Source organism: Scylla paramamosain, unplaced genomic scaffold, assembly GCF_035594125.1.
Source record: "Scylla paramamosain isolate STU-SP2022 unplaced genomic scaffold, ASM3559412v1 Contig10, whole genome shotgun sequence".
Lineage (NCBI taxonomy): Eukaryota > Metazoa > Arthropoda > Malacostraca > Decapoda > Portunidae > Scylla > Scylla paramamosain.
In genome coordinates, this window is record NW_026973675.1 from 552,410 (window position 1) to 576,671 (window position 24,262).

The window sequence follows — 24,262 nt, forward strand, 5'->3', positions numbered from 1 at the left end:
TCACGATAACGATGCGAGTTTCCAAGATAACGATGCAAGTTTCCACGATAACGATGCGAGTTTCCACGATAACGATGCGAGTTTCCACGATAACGATGCGAGTTTCCACGATAACGATGCGATTTCACGATAACGATGCGAGTTTCCAAGATAACGATGCGAGTTTCCACGATAACGATGCGAGTTTCCAAGATAACGATGCGAGTTTCCACGATAACGATGCGATTCCATGATAACGATGCGAGCTTCCACGATAATGATGCGATTTCACGATAACGATGCGATTCCACGATAACGATGCGATTCCACGATAACGATGCGGTCGCGGCGATAGCTATAGGAAATTGTCTACCTACCTACATAGGTACCAGGACGAACCCTTCCTCCCCAAGGGTCCACCCCAGTCCCTGGGTGTGAGGGCAGTGACGATGCAACCTTGCCGCGCCTCACACAGGTCGCCATGAGCAATGACCCACCACACTCCACTCCCCAACCACTGTCATGACGTGAGCCCTTTTCTCCCCTAAAGGACCCCTCGTGCTGCCAGTGTCTGGTGCATGGTGCACGGCGTGCCCTCGTTCATGGCGAGTTGTTCAGCCCGGCGTCATCATAATCAAAGGACCCGTACACGCCCTCCACCAGACTATGGAAAGAGCCCTTACTCCCCATAAGGACTCCCCCCTCCGGGCAACATCTGGTGAATGGCAGACATTGATCTCTTGCTTATGGCGACCCCTTGCCTAGTGCGAGGCGCTGCAAGTGGACGACTACTATTGAAACTTGAGGCCGCAAAGGAAAAGAAGGACCTGCTGCCAGTTCTCTGCCTTGGGCCCCAGGCCGGACCCGACAGCCACCTTCTCCCCCCGTGCGGCGCTCAAGGCCGTCACGGCCTTCAACGAATTTTGGCCGAAAGTTCTCAAACGTCATTTAAATTTTGATCTGAATATAAAATCATCGATGGTAAATGAAAAATGGTTTTGGCTTGACAGTGTGCAAGAGTGGGCTGATCAATGAAACAAGATGAGGCAGCTTTGCTCCGGAGTATTTGAGTGTACCTTGCGTGTTTGCTGCCCGTCAATATGCGCATGTTCGTGTGTGACTAGATAGAAACAGTAATCCAATGGTGTGCCTGCTTAATGGGGAACTTTACAAGATTAAATACATTTCTGGATGAGTGGACGTTTTGCATGCCTTGTACACGAACTGTCATCTGTAGACCTACTTTTTTTTTTTTGTTGATAGCTGCTATTTATGCTCTTTAAAAAGTAAGAAATAGATCCTCAGATTTTTGTTTTTCTTTCACTCATTTTTTTCTTTTTATTTTCGAAATGCAAACTTTTGAGTGTAGCCAGCTTGTTTCAGTTGTGTGAGTGTTTGGTGTAGTGTTTGGATCAACATAATGTCGCTGATGGTTCACAGTTAAATGATGGTGATTTAAACGCTTTAAATTATAATATGCTGGTCCTTCGTGACAATGAATAACATAATTTTCCGTAACTTCTCTTTGAATGATGAGTTGGTGTTCCAGTGTTGTGTGTGCGTCACAATAACGCCAATCTCCACCTTTCTTCACTCCCAATATCCAGGAACCATCAACTCGTCGTCCATGGTTTGGGTTGTTTTCCACCTCAGCCTCGCTGTCGTTTGATTCTGGTACATGATCTTGCCGTATTTTACCTCTCTTGTATTTTCGGTTTCCCGCGAACCGCGCTTCGTTAATTTGCACAGACTCTTCCTTAATGCTTACCATTTTTCCACGATTGTTAACAAACAACTTGTGAGCAAACCACACGACACTCGTCAAACCAATCACAGGTTGCTGCGTCACCTCTGCCTGTCAATTCATGCACCGAAACATGAGATAGCTTGAATAACAAAAAATAATAAATAAATAAATAAACAAAAAAATAAGTAGGAAAAAGTAAATTGTCACACTTAAAGCTTGCAAACTACTGTTAAATGTAATTGCCTTCGTCTCGTCTCTGATCTCGTAAAACTGTTTAGCTAACATGTGAAGGGTTCTTTATATATTCACATGTCAATAAGCAGGTAAAATCACGGCAGGGAGCGCAGGTCGGCTATGGAGACTGATGTCTGTGTCTGTGCCGGAATGAAGTGTGCTGTTGCTACATGTAGCACCTTGTTGAGTCGGGACCGGAGCTTCGACACTCAAACAGACATTCCACTCGTGCATCAGGCTCTCTAACCAAACATTCCCTCCAAACCAAGACAAGTGTTTTCCTCGTCTCTTGATAATAAAAGGAAAAGAATAACTTTTCTTGTACATACATCACAATACAAAGTGTAGGTCGCATGCCAAAGTAGCTTCATGACACGTAGATCGCATACCAAAGTAGCACCGGTTTAGGTTGGGTTAGGTTTAGGTCATAACACGATTGCAACTTTGCATGGGAGTCACACTGAGAGTAGGTGCACATCACTCTTAAACATGCTGTGGTTCAGGCCAGGTGAGGTCAGCTGAGATGAGGCCTAGGAGAGGTCAATAACTGCATGGGAATCACAATGAGAGTTTTACCGAGAATATCCCGCGGATAGTTTCGGAGCTACAGCCGGCCGTCATCACAGACGAGCGCACACACACACACACTAAACACACACACTAAACACACACACTAAACACACACACACACACACACACATACACACACACACACACACTTGTGGAAACACTTGTGTTTCCTATCACCCCAACTCGAGAAATTGACGGTGTGTGTGTGTGTGTGTGTGTGTGTGTGTGTGTGTGTGTGTGTGTGTGTGTGTGTGTGTGTGTGTGTGTGTGTGTGTGTGTGTGTGTGTGTGTGTGTGTGTGTGTGTGTGTGTGTGTGTGTGTGTGTGTGTGTGTGTGTGTGTGTGTGTGTGTGTGTGTGTGTGTGTGTGTGTGTGTGTGTGTGTGTGTGTGTGTGTGTGTGTGTGTGTGTGTGTGTGTGTGTGTGTGTGTGTGTGTGTGTGTGTGTGTGTGTGTGTGTGTGTGTGTGTGTGTGTGTGTGTGTGTGTGTGTGTGTGTGTGTGTGTGTGTGTGTGTGTGTGTGTGTGTGTGTGTGTGTGTGTGTGTGTGTGTGTGTGTGTGTGTGTGTGTGTGTGTGTGTGTGTGTGTGTGTGTGTGTGTGTGTGTGTGTGTGTGTGTGTGTGTGTGTGTGTGTGTGTGTGTGTGTGTGTGTGTGTGTGTGTGTGTGTAAGAGCGAGTGAAGGCGATGATGTAGTGTTTTCAAGGTTCCCGTGCAGACCATTACCACGCAGGAAACAACTCCTGGTGAGGGTGTTGTCAGAGTCACTCAGCAGGCGCGGCGTGGTGTGCCGTCATGGGGAAGCCCGCCACTGAATAAAGAACTGGAAGGCACTCACACAACGCATGCCTCACCAGCCTGTCAGGGAAACTTCTGCCGGAGAAAAGTTGGAGGGAAGCGAACCTCCAATGAGAAGTCCGGAAAGAGAGAGAAAGGAAAAGAAATCTCACGTCCGTAAAAATAAAAATATTTAATGATTTGTTTGTTGGCGCGATGTGAGTCCAGAGATCCGTAGATAGTGGTTTGAGATTTCTTCCTGACACACAAACAAACAGACACATACATATATACACAGAGAGGCAAGCAAGTAAATAGACACTAGTGAGTGAATCAACAGAAGAATAAATAAGTAGATGAAAAAAGGTAAAATCAAAGGAATAAAAGCATTTCTCCTTCTGTTAGTTATATTTATATAATAACATACGTACATATTTAGTAATTCTGCACAACGATGTACACAGTCTTAACATCTCTGAGTCCTCTGTTGTAACACTCGCAAGATAAGAATGCTGCTGTGAAAAGAAAAAAAAATAAAAAAAAAAGGCAACACTGAATATGATAATGAGGAAACGAGGGAGAGAGGTGGACGGTGAATGTGTGTGTCCGTCCTCCCCGCAGACTGTGGCCGAGCAAACAGTGTCAGCGTGACGCGCCATGGAGAGAATGTGCACAAGTTGAGACAGAGAGATTCCAAAATCTTGTAAATGAATGGACGCCTGCTGTCGTGTGGCGCTGGCATGGAGGGAAGGCGTGAGACTCTCCAGGGCCATGATACCAGAGGGGGAGACAGGCAGGTGAGGTGGTTCTGATAATGAGAGGAGGGACGTGTGATGCATTTAGGTCTCAGAAGCACTTAAATGAAGAGAGATGAATTTAAAAGCCGTTAAATGAAGGGATGAGTGTAAGAGATAACGTGTCATGTACTGGGCAGTGATGACACTTAATTGGAAATAAGCAGCTTGACAAAGTGATGATTATGAAGGTAACGTGTGATTTACTAAGTGACGCTAGATAGGACAAGCAGGTGCACTAACTGGTGGTGACTGTGGTGTTAACATGTGATGTGTTGTGCTAGACAATACCCGGAAGCGAGCACATGATCATTATGTGACAGTGTATCATGTATTTTATTGGACAAAGATACAGCAGATGGGAAAAAGGATCTAGACCAAGTATTAGTGATCGTAATGGTGTGATTGAGAGGAAGGAGAGAGTAAAGCCAGACTGAGAAGAGGAAGCCCATTAACTTCACCCACACGCCTTCAGTCTCACACTCATTTTAACAGTTTATTAACCCTTTTATTGGTATGGCTGGCCTTCGCTAACTTTTCTATCACTGTAAAAGTTGATTGCATGGAGACACAGGAGAGAAAAGAAATAAAACAAGGTTTTGTGTTTTTTGCCCTGAAGAAATATTAACGAGGGTCTAGCACAAAAATAGTATCTAAAAAGTACAGGTATTATAGTGTCTGGTCGCATGGCAGGGAGGGTAAGGAGAGCCGCACTGCCAGTACAGCCGTCAGGAAGCCAATCCCGTATATTTGCCTGTTAATCCTGTCATCAACTCTGGTTCGAACTAAGCATTCGAACAGACCGAACATAATTGAACCATACCACAAGCAACTCAATACTACAGGTATTATAGGGGAAAATTTTGTCCAGTAGTGAAAGGCTTAAAGAACGTTGATACAAAAAAGTGTGGCGGTTAACGATGCAAAGATTGGCAGGGCACATACTAAACAATATATATATATATATATATATATATATATATATATATATATATATATATATATATATATATATATATATATATATATATATAAAGTACTCAGCTCCCAGGCCATCCAATACGCCTTTTTTTTTAATATATGTATTTATTATTGTGGATATTTAATGACACTCAGTCCACCCACCATCACCACCTCCACGGCAGCAGGTCTTAGTCAGCAGAGCTCCTCAGGCAATCACCTTCACTCGCGTGCCCTTCCTCGTCTTATTATCGAACATTCGTAACTGACCAGCAGCTTGACATGACCTTTTATAACTGGTCAATCGATGTTTCATTAGAGGTGACCTCATTTCTGCTGATTTCTTGAGAGCCCATCACGAGCTCCGCCGCCATTCCCTCCAGACCACACTTGCCGCCGCCACACACACACACACACACACACACACACGCTGCTTTCATCGTGGTGAGTTGCGGCCTGACAGCTTCCTATAACCATCCTGAGCTTGGTGCCCGCATCCCGCAGTGTGTGTCTCACACACCCCGTGACCTCGGCTGCTCGGGAAAGGTCCAGGCAACGTCCTTTTGGGTGTTCGCGGGATTGTGAAATGTTGCTTGTGTAAAGTGTTAAGAATAAGACTTTGGCCGGGATGGTGTTTGTGAGGAAGGTGTGATTCTGCTTTGTTGCTTAGTGTGCTGTTCAGTTAAGTGGTTTGGGAGGATGGTAGTGTTGTGGTTGTTAAAGGCTAGGTTGTATTGCATTGAATCGAATAGTAGTAGTAGCAGTAATAAAAATAGTAGTAGTAGTAGTAGTAGTAATAGTAGTAGTAGTAGTAGTAGTAGTGGTGGTGATGGTGATAGCAAGGTGAAGGAGGAGGAGGAAAAGCGACAATGATGATGTCAATGATTATAACAACAGCAGTATTAATGAGTGATAATGTTTGAGTCGCACAGAAGCATATACATTATTACATTAAAGAGAGGAAAAAATAATTGACGGAGAGATAACTATAATCATTATAAACATAGATACAAAAACAATTACAATTACAACAAATACCAATATGTAGACCTCAAAGCATTTTACAAGTAGGCATTGTTGATGATGAGCCGCTTCATTAACGCTTGCTCTGCTATTGTTGATGATCCCCCTTCTTGACTAAACACACTGACACATTCCTTCCTGCTCCACAGCCACCTCCAAGCATTGCACTGCCTAGAAATTGGTAAATATAATCTTTTAATTTCCCTTTTCTCTTTCTTGTCCATGTTTATAAAGATTTCATTGTTCTTATTGCTGGGAATTGAGTGAGAAATAGAATAGAAATTGCTAAATCTAATCTCTTATTTCATTTTTCTGCTTCTTGTCTATGTTTATAAGAAATATAATTGTTCTTATTGCTGGGAATTGGTAAATCTCATCATTGTTGGAAATTGGTAAATCTAATCTCATGACTACTAAATCTAATCATTGCTGGGAATTACTAAATCGAATCATTGTTGCTGTTGGAAATCTTTTCATTCCCATTTTTCTTTCCTGTCTATCCTTATCAAGATTGCATTCCTCTTAGTGCTGGGAATTGTCGTATATCTCATTGGAAAAGGTAAACATTTCCAAACTGCTTCCCGAACCAGGATCCTCGAGCACCAAGAGCCTCATCCGCAACTCAAGCAGGCCCCGGGGACTTATCTGTCATGCATGAGTCACGAGTTCGGGTTTGTGAGTGTGTCGCCGGTAGGGTTGGCAGCCTTGACACGACACACGGCTTGCACACTCGTTACTTGGGTTTTATATTAATGAGCACGAAATAATACTGTCATATTAAACAGTAGAGGCTCCAGAGAGAGAGAGAGAGAGAGAGAGAGAGAGAGAGAGAGAGAGAGAGAGTGAGAGAGAGAGAGAAGGGGGTTTAATCTCTCTCTCTCTCTCTCTCTCTCTCTCTCTCTCTCTCTCTCTCTCTCTCTCTCTACAGTTATTATATGTTCTGTCCACGAACCTGAGGACATATCGCATCCTAAACAAAACAGACGTTCCCTTCCCGTCTTCACGTCTGAAAGTTGCAATATTTACTTTGTTGTCATCGAGCACAGCAGGCGATGTTTCTGGCGCTGGTGTGTTTGATAGAGCAACTGTTTCAGATTCCAGATTCTGCTTTTGAACGCGAAGGTTTAATGAACCGATCGAAATTTATTGCATGTTTTTTTTTTACTTACATCTCTCCTGTGTGCCTTCATTGCGTAACTTTTTCAACAGGTCTGCTCCTTCAGTGTCCCTCTTGTCATTTAAAAAATTACTTAGCCCACAACATTACGTATGCTAAGATCACCACCTTGCCTCCGTTTTCTTCGTCCCTTCGTTTTCATTCTTGTCCTTGTCACTGTCGTCGTCCTTGACCTCCTCCTCCTCCTCCTCCTCCTAGCTCTTGTTTTTGTTGTTGTTTTTGTTGTTATTGTTCTCCTTCTCTTCCTCCTCCCCCTTCACCACCACCACCACTACCACCACCATCACCACCCACATCCCCTTTACGGTGCCACCAATCCCCTGAACAAACATCACCACTCCTCACGTAAGCCCATAACTCAACGCTAACACCTGCCTCCCCTTGGTTCCTGCAGCAGAGGGAGGTGTTCGACGCGCTCTTCTTCACCACCTGGTTCTGCACGGCCTGGACGAGGCCTCGCCTGTCATCCCTGCTTCGCGAGGGACAAGGACTCACTCAAGGTCTCCCTCAAAACCATCGCGCAGAATTTCAGGGACCGCGGCGTCACTTTCAGTAAGTTGAGAGAGAGAGAGACTTAAGGAGTTGTTTTCATTTCTGGCTGCGCGTTGTAATCCCACGCTCAGGGCGGCACAACAGCAAGGAGAGGCATATCCCGAGCCCCGCCTAAGGACAATGTCTCTCTGGGGGATTTTTAGGGATAAGCCGCTCGAGCTGACTGCCGCCTTGTTGTCCTGGGCACTGCTGAGACCGAGGGCAGGGAGGGAGGGAGAGAGGCAGGAAGAAAAGGGACTTAGCTTGGAGGAAGAGCTTGTCTGTGTTTTATCTCTTCGTAGGGATGATTGTTTCAGTAGGGGAATGAATTGTATTTATTTATTTGTTGCGAGAGATCCAAACACGATACATACAGTTACATGTGTGTGTGTGTGTGTGTGTGTGTGTGTGTGTGTGTGTGTGTGTGTGTGTGTGTGTGTTTGCGTGCGAGGCAGCATCACAACACACACAGAGGCCGAGTAGTGCCTCTACATCCCTGAGAGAGTGTCACGGGGACTAAGGCGGTTATGAGATGAAAGGTGGGCGAGAACTTCACACTCCAGAATAAATTCCAGCGCCTGATGTGAGAGAATCGGGAAGGTGTGACGTCACCTTCAGAAATCGCAGCGATCGTGCCTCAGCCATGTAAGTGAAGCAAGAGTCGAGGGCAAAGTTGCCTTGATTTGGCTTGGCAGGTTGTCAGCACAGCACCACTTGGTATTATTCTAGCGACACATTATGAAATTCCATCCAAGTCAGCTGCCGTTGAAGGATAAATGACAAGAAAGAATATTTTCCTAGCAATAAAAAAAAAAATCAATGTGTTAAATCAGAAGGATAGAAGGACACGATAGAAAATTTGTAATATATTAATGGTGAAGTATTACGAAAAGACTCAACTAAAATAGCTCTCTTAACAGATGCTAGCACTGCAGAGAGAGAGAGAGAGAGAGAGAGAGAGAGAGAGAGAGAGAGAGAGAGAGAGAGAGAGAGAGAGAGAGAGAGAGAGAGAGAGAGAGAGAGAGAGAGAGAGAGAGAGAGAGAGAGAGAGAGAGAGAGAGAGAGAGAGAGAGAGAGAGAGAGAGAGAGAGAGAGAGAGAGAGAGAGAGAGAGAGAGAGAGAGAGGGAGACTGAAAAATAATTGGGGATTATTTTACTAGCTTTGGGGCACAACCCACCAAAGGGGCACAACCCACCAGAATAATGAAAACTGACATGAAAAAAAAAAAACTCTTTATTTCCTAAGGACTGAAAGATGGACGATTATTGATTATTGTTGGTAAAAGCAATATTTTCAGTGGGGAGAGAAAGCAGTAGTAGTTTTCTGTCTTGAATGTGCGAGGATCATATTGTAGTGTAATATGTTGTTATCGTCCAAAGTTTTAATGTGTTAGGTACAGACAGGAAGGTCTCACGCGTGTAATCAATAATAGTTCAGAGGAAAGGAGGAACAGCAGCACTAAGAAGGATGAGGCTCCGTCAGAGAAACACAGTACAGAAAAGCTCCTGGCGGGGTAACTAGAATGACTGGGTTTTAGAAGATCATGGATGTTGCCTGCAGGATGAAGGGTCTCGGCTCAGGCTCGATGAACAGAATAAGACAAAGGCAAAGTTGACTGGACAAAACTACGGTGCCAAAAATACGTGTAAATGAGCAAGACAAGAGAGAAGTGCGGAGTGTACTGATGCAGGACTGATGAACATTAGACACTGTGTTCTTGATTACCAATGGAAGGTCGGGTCAATAGTGTGAAAAACTAGGATGGAAAATATTAGTACAAGTGTGGCTACAGAACACAGTGTTCCAGGAAGTAAAAATATCGAAAAAATATGAAAGAACCATTGTATAATAAAACTTTCTGTTGTGGAAGATCGGGAGTAAAGCTGATGAAAACTGCGTCATCATCATCATCATCATCATTATCAAAAAATAAGGAAAGCTGAAAATATTATTGAAAGAATGCAACGTGTCGAGAGAGATGGAAATCATGGGAGACGCGCACAGTATTTCTAGTGACTGTAATTTCTGCTTCTCATTCTCAATATTTTTGTATCACCAGTTCTACATTTTTGTGACACGAACATGAAGGAGTGTGCGAACGATAAAGTTTCACAAAGCAAAGAACACTTTCGGCAGAAGCAAGTTAAAGGCAGAAGGGAGTGAGGGGATGCGGGGCCACTTACCTCGGTGCAATGGTTGGCGCTGAGGTGACGCGTGGTGTGGTGACTGCCTCCTACAGATTTTACCTGGTTTACGTTCCAGATGTGTGTGTGTGTGTGTGTGTGTGTGTGTGTGTGTGTGTGTGTGTGTGTGTGTGTGTGTGTGCGTAAACGTTAACTCAAATCGATGCATTTCCTTACGTCGCTTACACTCAAGAATTTGACATGTTAATAGAGACGTGTCGTTTCATCCCTCGAGGAGTGACGCTCGCTTGCCTCCCTCTCCAGCACGGCAGGCAAAGAAAACGAGAGTCTGTTCCCCCGCCTCCCCTGGGGCACCTGTTGCAGCCCTGCAGGATTACAGACTTGCAGACTGGAAAGTTCTGCATTAATTTTACCGAATCTCGTAATCTCTTGGTAAATAGGAAACGGCGAACAACAAGCGACCTTTCCTGGTTATTCATCACGATTCGAGATCATGATCTTAAATGTGACTTGTTTATCAATGCACCTTATATTTACATGTGACAGAGTAGTCAGGCGTGGAGGGAAGGGCGCCTGAAGTGTGTGGACAGTGTGAAGACCAGTGACAAGAAATGCCGGGGTTTTGGAAGCCGGAGAAAATCGGTGATGGTAAACTGTTGACGGTAGATTAATGGGAAATTTTTGGTGGTGCAAGTCAAATGAAAAATCTTTAAAGGTGGAAAAAAATATGGGATATTTCCGTGATGGAAGAAAGATAAGGAGTTTGTCGAGGCTGGTGAATGGCGGCTGGTCAGTGTTGGTGTCTTCACTCCATGGAGAGAGTTCTGAAAGTTGATAAAATAAAGACACGTATAAAAAAGTATAGAAGAATGAAAGCAGCGTTAGTTAAAGAGTGGAAGGTTTTCATCACATCACTGGTTCACTTCAGGCTGAAACACTACCAAAGGCAAACAGTTACATCGAAAACAAACCACCAGCCAGGGACGCTCAGTGCAAACTCGATAACAGCCAATACCTGCCGTGAAATTACCTCGTGCCGCCGCCGCCCTTCACGCCACCACGCCTCAGGACGCACCATTACGACCTTATAATGTAAAAAAAAAAAAAAAAAATGCAAATATGAATCCAAAGGGCTTTCAGATATACAAGTGTACGGACAGTGTTCTGTGTTGACGGAGAAAGGCGTGGAGAGTGACGGTGGGGAGAATATAGGCGTAGGATTTTTTTTTTTTTTAAAGCAACACTAGTTGCCTACGTATTGTATTGTATCTGCACATGTTGTCGTTGCTGTTATTGCTGCTGCTGCTGCTGCTGTTGCTTGTGCTGATGATGATGATAGTGATAATGATAATGTAATGTACTAAGGCTTCAGAGGCGGTGTTGCCTTTATTTTTTTTGGGGGGGGTTGGGTAACGGATGCAGTAATGCAAACAGGTCTAGCAAACTGATGAATTGGCATTTACTTTGACAGAGTAGGTGTTGGTGGTGGTGGTGGTGGAGGTGATGGCAGCAGCAACAATGATGGCCAAGGGCAGAAAAAAAAGGTAGCAAATTTGCTAGTGTGCGTCACCGGTCGATAGCTAATCACAAGGAGCCCTACAGGAGAACAAGAGGAAGGGAGAGAAGATGAATGAAGGAGAATCGAGGAGAAACAATGGGAAAGACTGGGAAGGGTTTAGCACTGTACCATAACAAGACTCAACACAGACGCCTTTGTTCGATACTGTTCAATCATTCACAATCTTGGACTGAAAAAATAAATAAAAAGTAAACGCACCGAAGAAAATACACATAAAAAAAAAAATAAAGATGAAGCACACTATCTGAAGACCTGTATTATATTTATACCGATATACTACAAAAAAAAAATCAAAGGATAAAGTACATTGATATGCTTTATGGCTAAACACAACCAACTCCCTCTTTAAGTGTATCGCAGTGAGAGAGAGAGAGAGAGAGAGAGAGAGAGAGAGAGAGAGAGAGAGAGAGACGGATTAACAGTGAGCACAAGTGTCAAATTATCATCTTGGAGCAGGAAAGTGGTAATATCCTTGGAGAGTCCCGTATGAGATGAGATGAGAGGGAAGAGTGGCAGCAGACCATGAAGCAGCGAATATTGACAAGTGGCATTAATAAACACACACGTCTTGCTCTTCTTTCCCCTTCGCTTGATCGCGTTTGGCTCAACACTCGGGTCTTCCTTGGCTGTCTTCCTGTTGTTCCGTAGGTGTCTCTAATGATGAGGAAGGAAGTACACGCTACGACAAACAATGCTGGAAGTAGTAGTAGTAGTACTACTACTAGTAGTAGTAGTAGTAGTAGCAATGATAATAATAATAGTAATAGTCTGGCTATATTTAATTTATCTGACTATATACCAGGCCGCATCACACACTCTTAGGCCCTGCTGTAAACGAACAGTCTCGTAAACATAATAATACAAATAATAATAATAATAATAATAATAATAATAATAATAATAATAACAATAATTAATAATAATAATAATAAGAGTAAGATGATGAAAAACAAAAGTAATGACGATAATATTGACTTTTTCATCCGGAGGCATATACATCTTATAAGAAACAATTGACACACACAATAATTACAAAATATATTAACAATGGTAAAAGAAATCAATGTTATAGTAAAGTACAACTCAATGAAAAAAATACTAATAATGTTCAATATTAATATGAAAACCAATACTTTCAGAAGCACAGGTGCATTCTTATCAACCATCCTCTGGAAATTGTTAGAGATCATTCCCTTGCATTATATAATTACTCCACGTCCTTAATATATATATATAAAGTCAACTAATTATGAACCTCTCTCTCTCTCTCTCTCTCTCTCTCTCTCTCTCTCTCTCTCTCTCTCTCTCTCTCTCTCTCTTATGGCGGAGGCTAAAGATAGTCAGGTTTACTGCACAGACATACTAGATTCGCATTTATAATCGTTGTGATGTTTTATTTGTGCTTATTTTGACAGTCTCTAGTGAAGTTATTGGAGTTTAAAATGGTATTGTCATGATTCTGGTAATAGTTTTACCAAGGAGTGAGAAAATACGTACACGAGCCTAACTAGCCATCTTAGTGAGAGATCGAAGCCTTTAACCCTTTAACTGCTATCTGGTACACCTTTCCTCAATTACCAATCACTCTGAGACATTTCTACTTGTTCTGCAGCCATCTCCAATCTTTAAACTGTGTACAAATTGCAAAATCTATTCTTTTTAATCCCCTTCTTGTAGATGCTTATAAAGATTTCAGGCACTACTTTTGGTGGTGGTAATTGCTTCGTGTCGCAGTGGAAGGGTTCAGAGTCCTGATGAGATGACGAAGCCTTTAAGAGTACAGGATTCAGACATACATTCATTCATACCTACGTCATGAGTTCCCCCATGCTAAATTTCACCACTAAGACTCCGCGTTTAAGATGTCGTCCAAAAATAATTTCGCTATACTTTTCTTTTATATTTGTATTTTATTCTACTTAATTATTCGTTCATTCATTTCTTTCTTTATTTTTTTGCATGGGTGAAATATTCGTGGGGAATCATTTACTCGCGTGGAATTTTGTAAGCAGCTGTGCAGTCGCCAGCCAGCCTTACCTATCGTGGCCATGTGGAGGCTGCGTGCGTCCACCCACAAATACCACCAGTGATAAGATGATCCTGAGAGGAGCTGAAATTAGACCTCGCAGGATAAACCCACAGACAATGGAACTTTCCCTCTCTCCCCTCACTCCTGTGCTCCCCGTCAGCCTTTCCTGCCTCGGGAAATGAAGCACGGTACATCCTTCAAGAACCATATTCATAAACCCTCTTCTCTTTCACCACCATCATTTTCAAAGGCCACAGAGATGATTAGCTCCCAAGCCCATGGTCGCGAGGCTGTTTCTGGGAATCAATGGACCACCTCAGAAATCATGAATCGGTTGTAATTATATTCGATATAATTATGATTTTAACCTAGATTATATAATATGTATTGTTAATTATGATTAGTTAGTGTAATATGTCAAAAATAGGTGTTAATTAACACACGTACACACACCTAGGAACGCCAGGTCAGGCCAGGATTGCTATTAGGGCTGCAGCCAAAGGAGTGATGAGAGTGCTGCTGGCCAGTGTTGGTGTCTTCACTCCACGCAGCGGCTCAGTGGAGAGTTTGGCGTGTAACAAGAGTGACGGTCAGTATTGTAAACATGCGTGTGACAAGTCAGTAGAATAAACATGCATGTGGAAAAAAAAAAAAAAACTTGTATAAAATAAAGGTGCATTAGAGTGAAACGTTTCCCATCCCGCCACAAGTTCACTTCAGGCTGCAAAAATCGAAAAGCTCACGGCTCTGGCTATCGTTTTGTTGCAGCTCCGTGAAAACTCGATAGCGGCCAATACCTGCCGGGGAATCATCCCCTTGTTGCGCCGCCGCCCGTGACACCACCACGAAAAGATACACAGTGCGACAGACAACACTCGTCTAACCTGGAATGAGGCGGAGGCTGCGGCGAGGTGGTCAGCTGTGGCTGTGGCCGCCTTCAGCCCACCCGCCTGACTGCTCCTCTTTGTTACCGAGTCATGGGAAAGTCGAGGTGTTATATATAGTAAACGCCTCGCACCTGCGCCTCCTAAATGCTTAATCCTTTCACTGTCGGATCATTTTTCTTTTCATCATCTGCTACTTTATAGGCGCTCATTTGTGTACAGTGACTCCTCCCCTACAGTTCTTTATTTACTTTATTCTTTTTAGTAATAGCTGCTGATTGCTTGGAGCTCGGAAACTGTTAGTAGAAGTGAATAGATAGACAGTGAACACGTAAAGATAACAGTGTGTGTGTGTGTGTGTGTGTGTGTGTGTGTGTGTGTGTGTGTGTGTGTAAAGACGGCTCCCTACTTAATGAAGCAGATTCCCTGCCTGTATTTCTAACAAAAGTGCCATGAAACATTTCTGCCCGCACCCTGACTACTTTCAAGAGGCTGTAGTTGAAATTACACGAGTATTAAGAGTGTTTCTATGGTTCTAGTGACAGACTGGTAAGGTCTCTACAGCATCAACGGGAGAACCAGTCTTGAAAACCCGGGTAATTACTTACGTGGCCTTTGAAAATAGTGTGGTGAGAGAGCAAAGCCTTTCAGAATACAGGCACATAACCTTGCTTCATGAAAAACAAGTGCATTCATGATACCTGAGACTGCCTTGCTACATTCCCCCAGTGACTAATGTATCTTTTTTTTTTTCATCTCGTAGCATTAGTCTGTCTGCCATTGATGAAAACACCCGCACTACATGTATTACGTTATTTCATTAGTCCCAAGTCGCTATTTCAAGTCTATATAAGCCTCAATAAATACGAGAGCTGTGGTGGTGGTCTGCTTCCCGTCTGCCAATCAGAGCGTTCTATTTTTCCGTTTTCTTTCGTATTCTTCGTAAAGCTCACGTATCCTTCATTAGTCGTTACTTCTTGCCTCACAGTGTATTGGTAAGTGTCTTCTACTGGTAATAATAACCGTGATTCTATTATTTTGTATCATTACAAGTAGTATTGCGAGAGTGGCTCCGTTCTTAGTGACAATTACCTCAGCACAGCCTTCACCAATCAGCGCCAAGTATTCAAGTCACGTGATACTCTCTCCTCGCCGTCTCCTCAGCCATTCGCCCTGCGCCCGCTGACGTGACGAGTCCCCGGTTGTGTTACGGCGGTGAAGCGGTGTTGCGTCTGTCCCTGGCGGGCATGTTGTGGTGGACTGCGGTGTGGAGGGAGAGGTGGATGTGAGTATGGCCTGGTGGTGGATAGGGAGGAGTGGATAGTGGAAGAGAGATGTGGAGAGTAGGATGGTGGAAGGGGGAGGTGGAGGTGGCTATGGCGGACGTGACTGGGTTGAGGTGGTGGTTGTGGTGGTGTTTGGTATGGTTGGAATGGTTGTAGAGGGTGTTGGTAGTGGTGGTGAACGTGACTGGCTTATGTTAAAGGTGGTTGTGGTTGTTGGGGATGGTGGTGGTTGTGTGACAGTGGTGGGTGCAGCGGACGCAACGGTGTTGTGGTTGTTGGGTGTGGTTGAGGATTGCCATGGTGGTGGTGGTGGAGGTGGTAGGTGGCGGTGGTCGTAGTCGGAGCGGGCTAAGTGGTGGTGGTGGTGGTGGTGTAAAAAGGTGTTTATCGGACGGAGTGGAAGTGGTGGTAGTGGCGGTGATACGATTATCAGGGATGAGAGAGAGAGAGAGAGAGAGAGAGAGAGAGAGAGAGAGAGAGAGAGTGTGTGTGTGTGTGTGTGTGTGTGTGTGTGTGTGTTTGTACTCCTATAATCAATAAATTGCAGTCACTCGTTCGCTTGTTTCACCTCCCTGTTTCAGGCCTTCTCTCCCCTTCCCTCCCTCCCTGCTCCCTTCCTAGCCTGCCCGCCACCCTCTCCCCGCTTTTCCCTGCCTGTCCTCCCCTGCTCCTCGTGTCCCAGGTGAGTGTTGCCTTATTTGAGTCAATGTATAATGGTTTTTATTTGAGATTGAAGCTCCACACGTAATGAAAGGTAGTAATCTGTGGTTTTGATTACTATTATTGGACTATTTATGTAAACTTAAAATAGAAAATTAATTCTATTAGGAAATGTGTGCATATTTAAACAATTTCATTTATATAATGACCTGTGTGATGTGACGTCAGTGTGTGTGTGCGAGAGAGAGAGAGAGAGAGAGAGAGAGAGAGAGAGAGAGAGAGAAAAATTGACAGCAAATGAACCAATATTTTAACTTTCCTGGCTCTGATGATGAAAGTTATATGATTGAGGTTGCAGTTAAGTAAGTTGAGAAGCTGAGCAGATAAATATGAGTACACCACCTGTCTGTCTGTCCGTCTTTCAGTCAGTCAGTCAGTCTATTGATGGGGGACTGGTGGAGAGACCACTCTGTGTCTGTCTATCCTTCTTTTAATCAGTCAGTCAGTCTGTTGATGGATGGCTGGTGGAGAGAGCAATCTGTGTCTGTCTGTCCGTCTTTCAGTCACACAGTCAGTCAGTCAGTCAGTCTGTTAATGGATGGCTGGTGGAGAGAGCAATCTGTCTGTCTGTCCGTCTTTCAGTCACACAGTCAGTCAGTCAGTCAGTCAGTCTGTTAATGGATGGCTGGTGGAGAGAGCAATCTGTGTCTGTCTGTCCGTCTTTCAGTCACACAGTCAGTCAGTCAGTCAGTCAGTCTGTTAATGGATGGCTGGTGGAGAGAGCAATCTGTCTGTCTGTCTACGTGATGCTTCCCTCCGCCGTTTCATTACGTAGACAAAATACATGAAAGGGAAATATTGGTTTTATGGACAGGTGTGGTGGTGGTGGTGGTGGTGGTGGTGGCGCCATTAGTAGTATTCAGGTGTCATATCTGTAACGTAATAAGGAATGAAGGCAGGACGTATGCGATGGCAGCTTGAAGGTAACAACTGGTGATGAAAGGTGGTGGTTAGTGGTGGTGGCAGGGGCTGTGAGGGCTGCCTGTTACCACCGCCTTCACTATCCCAAGCGCACATCTCTGGCTGACCCTTCGCTCCCCCGTTCTTTCCCTGCCCTCAGTTCATCCCCCCTCTCTCTCTCTCTCTCTCTCTCTCTCTCTCTCTCTCTCTCTCTCTCTCTCTCTCTGGATTTAGCCGGCTATCCTCTCAGCCTCATCCTTCACGTACTGCTTCCCTCCCTCTCTCTACCATTCATCCTGACTCACTCCCATTGTTTCCTCAAGTCTCTCTCTCATCCCTCATTCATCCTTTTATTCTTATGCTTCCATCATTCACTCTTCCTCTCCTTTCTCACTCCTGTCCCTCTGATATTCACTCACCCTCAACCATCTCATCTACTTTCACCCCCATTCCTCCCTCATCCCTTCCCATATGGTTTTCTTCCCCATCCCCCCTTCTCTCCCTCTCTCTCTCTCTCTCTCTCTCTCTCTCTCTCTCTCTCTCTCTCTCTCTCTCTCTCTCTCTCTCTCTCTCTCTCTCTCTCTGCAGACGAATGCAGTTGTGTTTTGAGTCAGTTTTTCTAAAGTTTGTGAAGTGGTTGGCGTGGGTGGCAGGGGCGTGGAGGGCGTCACGCTGCTAGTGTAGAAAAGAAAGCGAGAGAAAAGTGATCCGGCACTGGTGTTTAATACCTGAGTGAAGTACTGGCGTCGTAAAGACCATTTATGTCCATTGTGAATTCTGAGTTTAAGTAATGAGGCTTTGTAATGGGTCGTTTATCATTTATTTTATTTTACACGTGGACAAAAATTGTGCTTACTTTATTATATATATATATATATATATATATATATATATATATATATATATATATATATATATATATATATATATATATATATATATATATATATATATATATATATTAAGGGTGTATATTGGCAGGAGTCTTTCTGTAATACATATCTCATTGAATGTGATAGCTAGTTGAGCATTTATTATTTTCTTAAGATATTTTCCTTATATCTTATGATTGTCTTATATTCTTTTTTAATAGGCTGTATGACTTCGCCGAAGCTAGTCATTTTCGCTAGATCGCGATTTCGGGTCCTTGACCCTTCTTCAGTAGCGAAGGTCTACCCGTGTTGAGGGTGTCTGAGAGAATGGCTCAAGCTGATTGCGGGGGTGTATTTATACCGGTAGCACAGCCCACGACAGCCGTCAGCCAGAGACCAGGACGCGCAGCGGGGTGACAAGCCTACCGGTATAAATACACCCCCGCAATCAGCTTGAGCCATTCTCTCAGACACCCTCAACACGGGTAGACCTTCGCTACTGAAGAAGGGTCAAGGACACGAAATCGCGATCTAGCGAAAATGACTAGCTTCGGCGAAGTCATACAGCCAACTAAAAAAGAATACAAGACAATCATAAGATATAAGGAAAATATCTTAAGAAAATAATAAATGCTCAACTAGCTATCACATTCAATGATTATATATATATATATATATATATATATATATATATATATATATATATATATATATATATATATATATATATATATATATATATATATATATATATATATATATATATATATATATATATATATATATATATATATATATATATATATATATATATATATATATATATATATATATATATATATATATATATATATATATATATATATATATATATATATATATATATATATATATATATATATATATATATATATATATATATATATATATATATATATATATATATATAAATATATATATATATATATATATATATATATATATATATATATATATATATATAAATATATATATATATATATATATATATATATATATATATATATATATATATATATGGCGAGGTGACCCCTTACAGCTCCACAAAGTCGTGGAGGACGCCAGACATAGCCACGTGGTCGCCTACACTCAGCCATCCACCTGCCCCAGACTGCTACCCGGACACCATCCAGCCACAAGAACCCAGATAAGCACTTCCGGGATCCTTGGTTGTGGTTAGCTAGCTAGTTTGTTTAGGGGTCACTTGCTGTAGATAGGAACCATCCTCGGTCTGCTGCATTTTTTTTTTTTTTTTTTTTTTTTTGTGGTGTAACGCTGTGCTGTACGTGAGAGTGATAGTGTTTATCTTTATTTATTTATTTTATTTTTTTTTTCGTGAAGACTACTAGTTCTGAGGTTATCTTGGAGGTTAACGGAGAAGAGTTCTTCACACCTGTGTTTGTTGTTTTTTTTTTAATTTTTTTATTGGTCGCTTTTTGTTTTTTGTTGTGATTGTTATTAATTTTATTTATTTGTATTGAAATATGTGAGTGTGAATGCAGCACAATATATAAAGGTGTGCATTCCAGAGTGAAAGGAAGGCGTGCACAGGGTAGAGTGCACAGGATGCAGTGCCTTGTTGTTATCACCAGACCTTTATTGATTGAAGCAAATGAAAACTTTGGTGTGAGTACCTTACAAAGACACTTGACAATACTAATGTCACCTCACCTCTTGGTTTCACCTTAACACCTACAAACATTGGCTGGACACAAGATCATAGAAATAATTTATTCTCATTTATTCTCATCTTTACAAATTACAGTCTTTACACATCAAAGTAACTAATCACCTTTATTCATCCACTTGAGGGGGTTGAAGGATCGCTAATCCCATGTTAAATTGCCGTGTGTTCAACTCGCCTCTCCTCCCTCATTTATTGACCAATTCATTTAAAAAATATTTTGATCAGGAAGGTTGCAAGAAGAATGTCTGCTATCTTTTTTTTTTTGTACGATAAGATTTTTTTTTTTCGATGAAAAAGTAAAAAAAAAACTGAGTGTCAAATATTTACTTTCAAATATTTGTCAGAAATCAAAATCAGTTACAAACAAAAATGACGACAGCAGACTTTGTCCGCTTCTCACAGCTTGATAAGCCACAATGGCCTATCTGTGTGTAACACCAATAACAACGGAGATCATTTTTATATGCCAAAATCCGCCATTTTAAGTTATGTCAAAGTTTAAGGGGTGACTATAATTCACGTATTGCAGCTAAGGACTTGAAATTCACATGATATATACATCACAATATGTTGAAAAACAGATATAGATTAATTTAGTTACTCCGATTGGTTTTGTACATAGGCCTAAAGTAATTCATGATTTCACCCTTAATTATCCGGGGGGGAGGGGGGAAGGCGGGTGAAAACAATTTTTGTTATATTTCGACTTTTAGATCAAAACCAGCGTTTAACTGTTTGAAATAAATAAAATACTAATGCAAAAGATATCTAATGCAGACACATTGACTATTTCATAGATTTACGGAAAAATATTTATCTTATTTTTCGTATATAAATTTGAAAAAAATAGATAGACCAAAAATTACGTACTTTCTAATGTTGTACGCAACAAAAGAACCCTAGATATTCATAGGAGACTGAGGAAGAACGGGTACGACAGAAAGAAAAAAAAAAAAAAAGTCATGTCTCGCAGCGGGCGAAACCGTGAAATCTCATAACAGAAGACCTCATTACATAAGGGGATATATATATATATATATATATATATATATATATATATATATATATATATATATATATATATATATATATATATATATATATATTTTTTTTTTTTTTTATCAAAACGTTACATATATAAAAAATGGGAAAAAAATGTAGAAAATAAAAAAAAAAAAAATCATATCCGGATCGTACAACGACACCCTTGATGCAAAACCTGTTTGCGCGCCTGACGTTGTTAAGACACACGACACACACTTCCCTTGAGAAAAGATGGTAGCCTTCACGAGTGTCTTACTATTTCTTTGCAGAGCCCCTCTTCTTGATGACGACGCGTACACTGTCAGCTACACTTTGCAGCGTCTCTCACTTAAATTTTTCTCAATACCTTTGTATCTCCATTTCAGATAAATATTTATCTTTCCAAGGGTTGAGGAGAACATGGTCGTGGTTCAAGTGAAGCCACTACAGCCACTCCCTGACAAGCCTTCCACACTGGTGAGTGGTGTTTAAGCATGTATTAGTATTGCTAATTCCTTATTTCCTAGAGTGTCTACCACTATATAATGGCAATGTCTTTCCAACACAAATAACGTCAAGCAAAAATAAACTCTACACTAAGTGATGAAAAATGAAGAAATGCTGGAGAAAGATTAGACCACAGGTGGTTCACGTTGTACTTGTTCAAGGTTTGGAAGAAAACATTTTTTTTTTTCTAGACAGAAGTGGCAGCACACACACAAGAGACGATGGTGTGGTGGACAAGAGGATGCAGGGAGACGGCAGACAGAATGGAAGCTACAGATGAAAGAAGAGCAGGTCAAGCCATGGCAGCAGACAGACACACAGACAGACAGATTGGATAAGAAAGAAGTATTATTTAGTGAGGTAAGGAACTGTACAACCTTTCACAGTGCTGACTACTTGATAGCAGAGGTGGTTCATGTTGGTTCAGGATTTGGTTTGAAGCTGTTACGTGAAAAGAACATTCTGAGGAACGAGAGGTTGTATTGTCACTTGTCAACAAAGTGGCAGAGTATTGCTATAACATTTATAGCCAAAGCTGTTCCAGTTGCCTCAGTGTGTCATGTCCATTGTGTACTGACAGTCACCTTTGTCATGTCTACGCTAGTGGAGGAGAGGGAGGAACAAACCTTGAATCTTCCAAGTTTAGAGTTTTTAGCAAAGGTTTGAGCGAAGAGTTCAGGTTTAGAGATAGATGTGATAGCAGTGGTGCCATCTGGTTGAAATAAAGAAGGGAAAGGAGGAGAAGCAAAGTTATTATAGATGTTTTTGGCTAAGTGCCAGAGGTCACGAGGGGAAGTTAGATCTTGAAAGGTTTTGACACTTTCTGTTAATGAAGGAGTTTTTATTTGGCTAGTTGGAGAACAGACTTGGCATGGCAGAAATGTAAAGTGCATTAGATTCTGGTGATGGAAGAAGGCTTAAGCACCTTTGGTGGGCCACCTCTCTATCATGCATGTATAGCACGAGAACAAGCTATGTTAAACCAAGTTTAACTTTGGAAGGTTTAGGTCGAGAAAAAGAGTGAGGAATGTACGCCTCCATGCCAGACACTATCACCTCTGTTATGCGCTCAGCCCACAAAGACGGGTCTCTGACACGGAAGCAGTAGTCATTTTCCAAGGAAAATCAGCAAAATACCTCCTCATGTTCCCCCAACTAGCACAGGCAAAACGCCAGTGGCACCTTCCTTTAGGGGGATCATGAGGAGGGATTGGAGCGATAGGACAAGATACAGATATGAGATTGTGATCGGAGGAGCCCAACGGAGAAGAAAGGGTGACAGCATAAGCAGAAGGATTAGAGGTCAGGAAAAGGTCAAGAATGTTGGGCCTATCTTCAAGACGGTCAGGAATACGAGTAAGGTGTTGCACCAATTGCTTTAGGTCGTGGAAAATAGCAAAGTCTAAGGCTAGTTCACCAGGATTGGTCAGTGAAGGGAGAGGAAAGCCAAAGCTGGTGGTGAACACTGAAGTCAGTCTCCAAGATTTGAAATCTCTACAAAAGGGAAGAGAGTCAATGTGCTCCACTTTGGAAGTTAAGTAGTCAAAAAATTTTTCATAGTCAGAGGAGTTATTTGAGAGGTATACAGCACAGATAAATTTAGTTTGAGAGTGACTCTGTTGTCGTACCCAGGTGGTGGAAAACTCGGAAGATTCAAGAGAGTGGAAAGCAGGTTAAGTCATTGCGCACATGAACACAGCATCCAGCTTTGGATCGAAAATGAGGATAGAGAAAGTAGGAGGGAACAGAAAAGGGGCTACTGTCAGTTGCCTCAGACATCTGAGTTTCAGTGACGAAAGGATGATGAAGCTTAATAGAGGAGAGGCAGTGTTCTACAGATTAAACGCGAATGTTGCAGAAGTTTATGAAGAAAAACTGAGAGGGGTATCAAGACATTTAGGGTCGTTACCAGAAGAGCAGTCTGACCCGGGGACAATTGTGGTCCGCTCACCAGATGGGGTCTCCGAGGCTGGTGTAGGAGTATGTGTGTAATAATTAGGTGCTGGTAGTTGTTTTGTGTGCAGGAAGAGAGATATCTCCATGACTATAACGTTTGGTACGATTGAAAACATCCTTTGGTTTCCACAGATATGTACACACTAGTAGTAACAGTTTTCACCTGTAGCACCAGAAACAGTCTTCCTCACACGAACCGTTTCACTGCCGGGACTTGAAGGCTGATGAAGCAGTGCGGCGGAGGTCACGCCTCTCAGAGTGTTTATACTTGTTGTCAACACCGCCATAACTAATACAAACTCTTTAGTGCAGGTAGTTAAATAACTGCAATCATTCTTCCAGATTCCTAAATTCACAAAGTGCATAACTCATTCCAAGTTTTTATTGCAGATAATGAAAGTTTTAGTGAAATAATTATTCCTATTCCTAATTTTGTGTGGTGCATTATCTCAGACAGGGCCACTGGAAGCTGTCAGAGTGCTGTGGCACGTGGCAAGAACCAAGTGTTCAGGAGCACACACTGTCCCTTCACCAGTCAGCAGGTTACGAAAAACAATGCAGTATTTTGTTGAGTAATCAAAGTAATAAAATGTAAATGATAAAATGTCAGTACTGATTCAGAGTGTCACACTCCACCATGGCAAAGACTGCCGGCTGAGTAATATTCAAGTTGTATTAGTGAGACTCTGAGTTACTCAATGTTGTTAATTAAGGCAGGTGTAAGAAAATAGTTAAAAATGTATCATAGTACAAGAAAATGACAGTTCAAAATGTAAACACATCTTTACTTGTTAGACTTGAATGGTCATTAAGTAGTACAGCAGACCCTTGCTACAGTAAATTCACTA

At 42.2% G+C, this 24,262-nt stretch overlaps 1 protein-coding gene across 22 annotated transcripts in view; it reads left to right on the forward strand.

Annotated features, from left to right (window-relative positions):
* Positions 1-24,262, forward strand: part of LOC135097002 (uncharacterized) — a 47,277-nt gene that overhangs the window by 16,585 nt on the left and 6,430 nt on the right. For 4 of the 22 annotated variants that reach the window (XM_063998752.1, XM_063998762.1, XM_063998763.1 and 1 more), the window contains exons 2-6: positions 7,651-7,808; positions 15,589-16,392; positions 21,338-21,428; positions 21,650-21,818; positions 23,868-23,956. Coding sequence is in view for 9 of the 22 variants with exons in the window: in XM_063998765.1 (XP_063854835.1) it covers positions 4,014-4,099; positions 7,651-7,808; positions 15,589-15,709; positions 19,281-19,392 (477 nt within the window). In the remaining 13 variants the exon portion in view is untranslated. Of the gene's footprint in view, positions 1-3,861; positions 4,100-7,650; positions 7,809-15,588; positions 16,393-19,280; positions 20,974-21,337; positions 21,429-21,649; positions 21,819-23,867; positions 23,957-24,262 lie in introns of those variants that run through there. The other 18 variants (XM_063998760.1, XM_063998771.1, XM_063998766.1 and 15 more) reach the window with 17 other exon arrangements.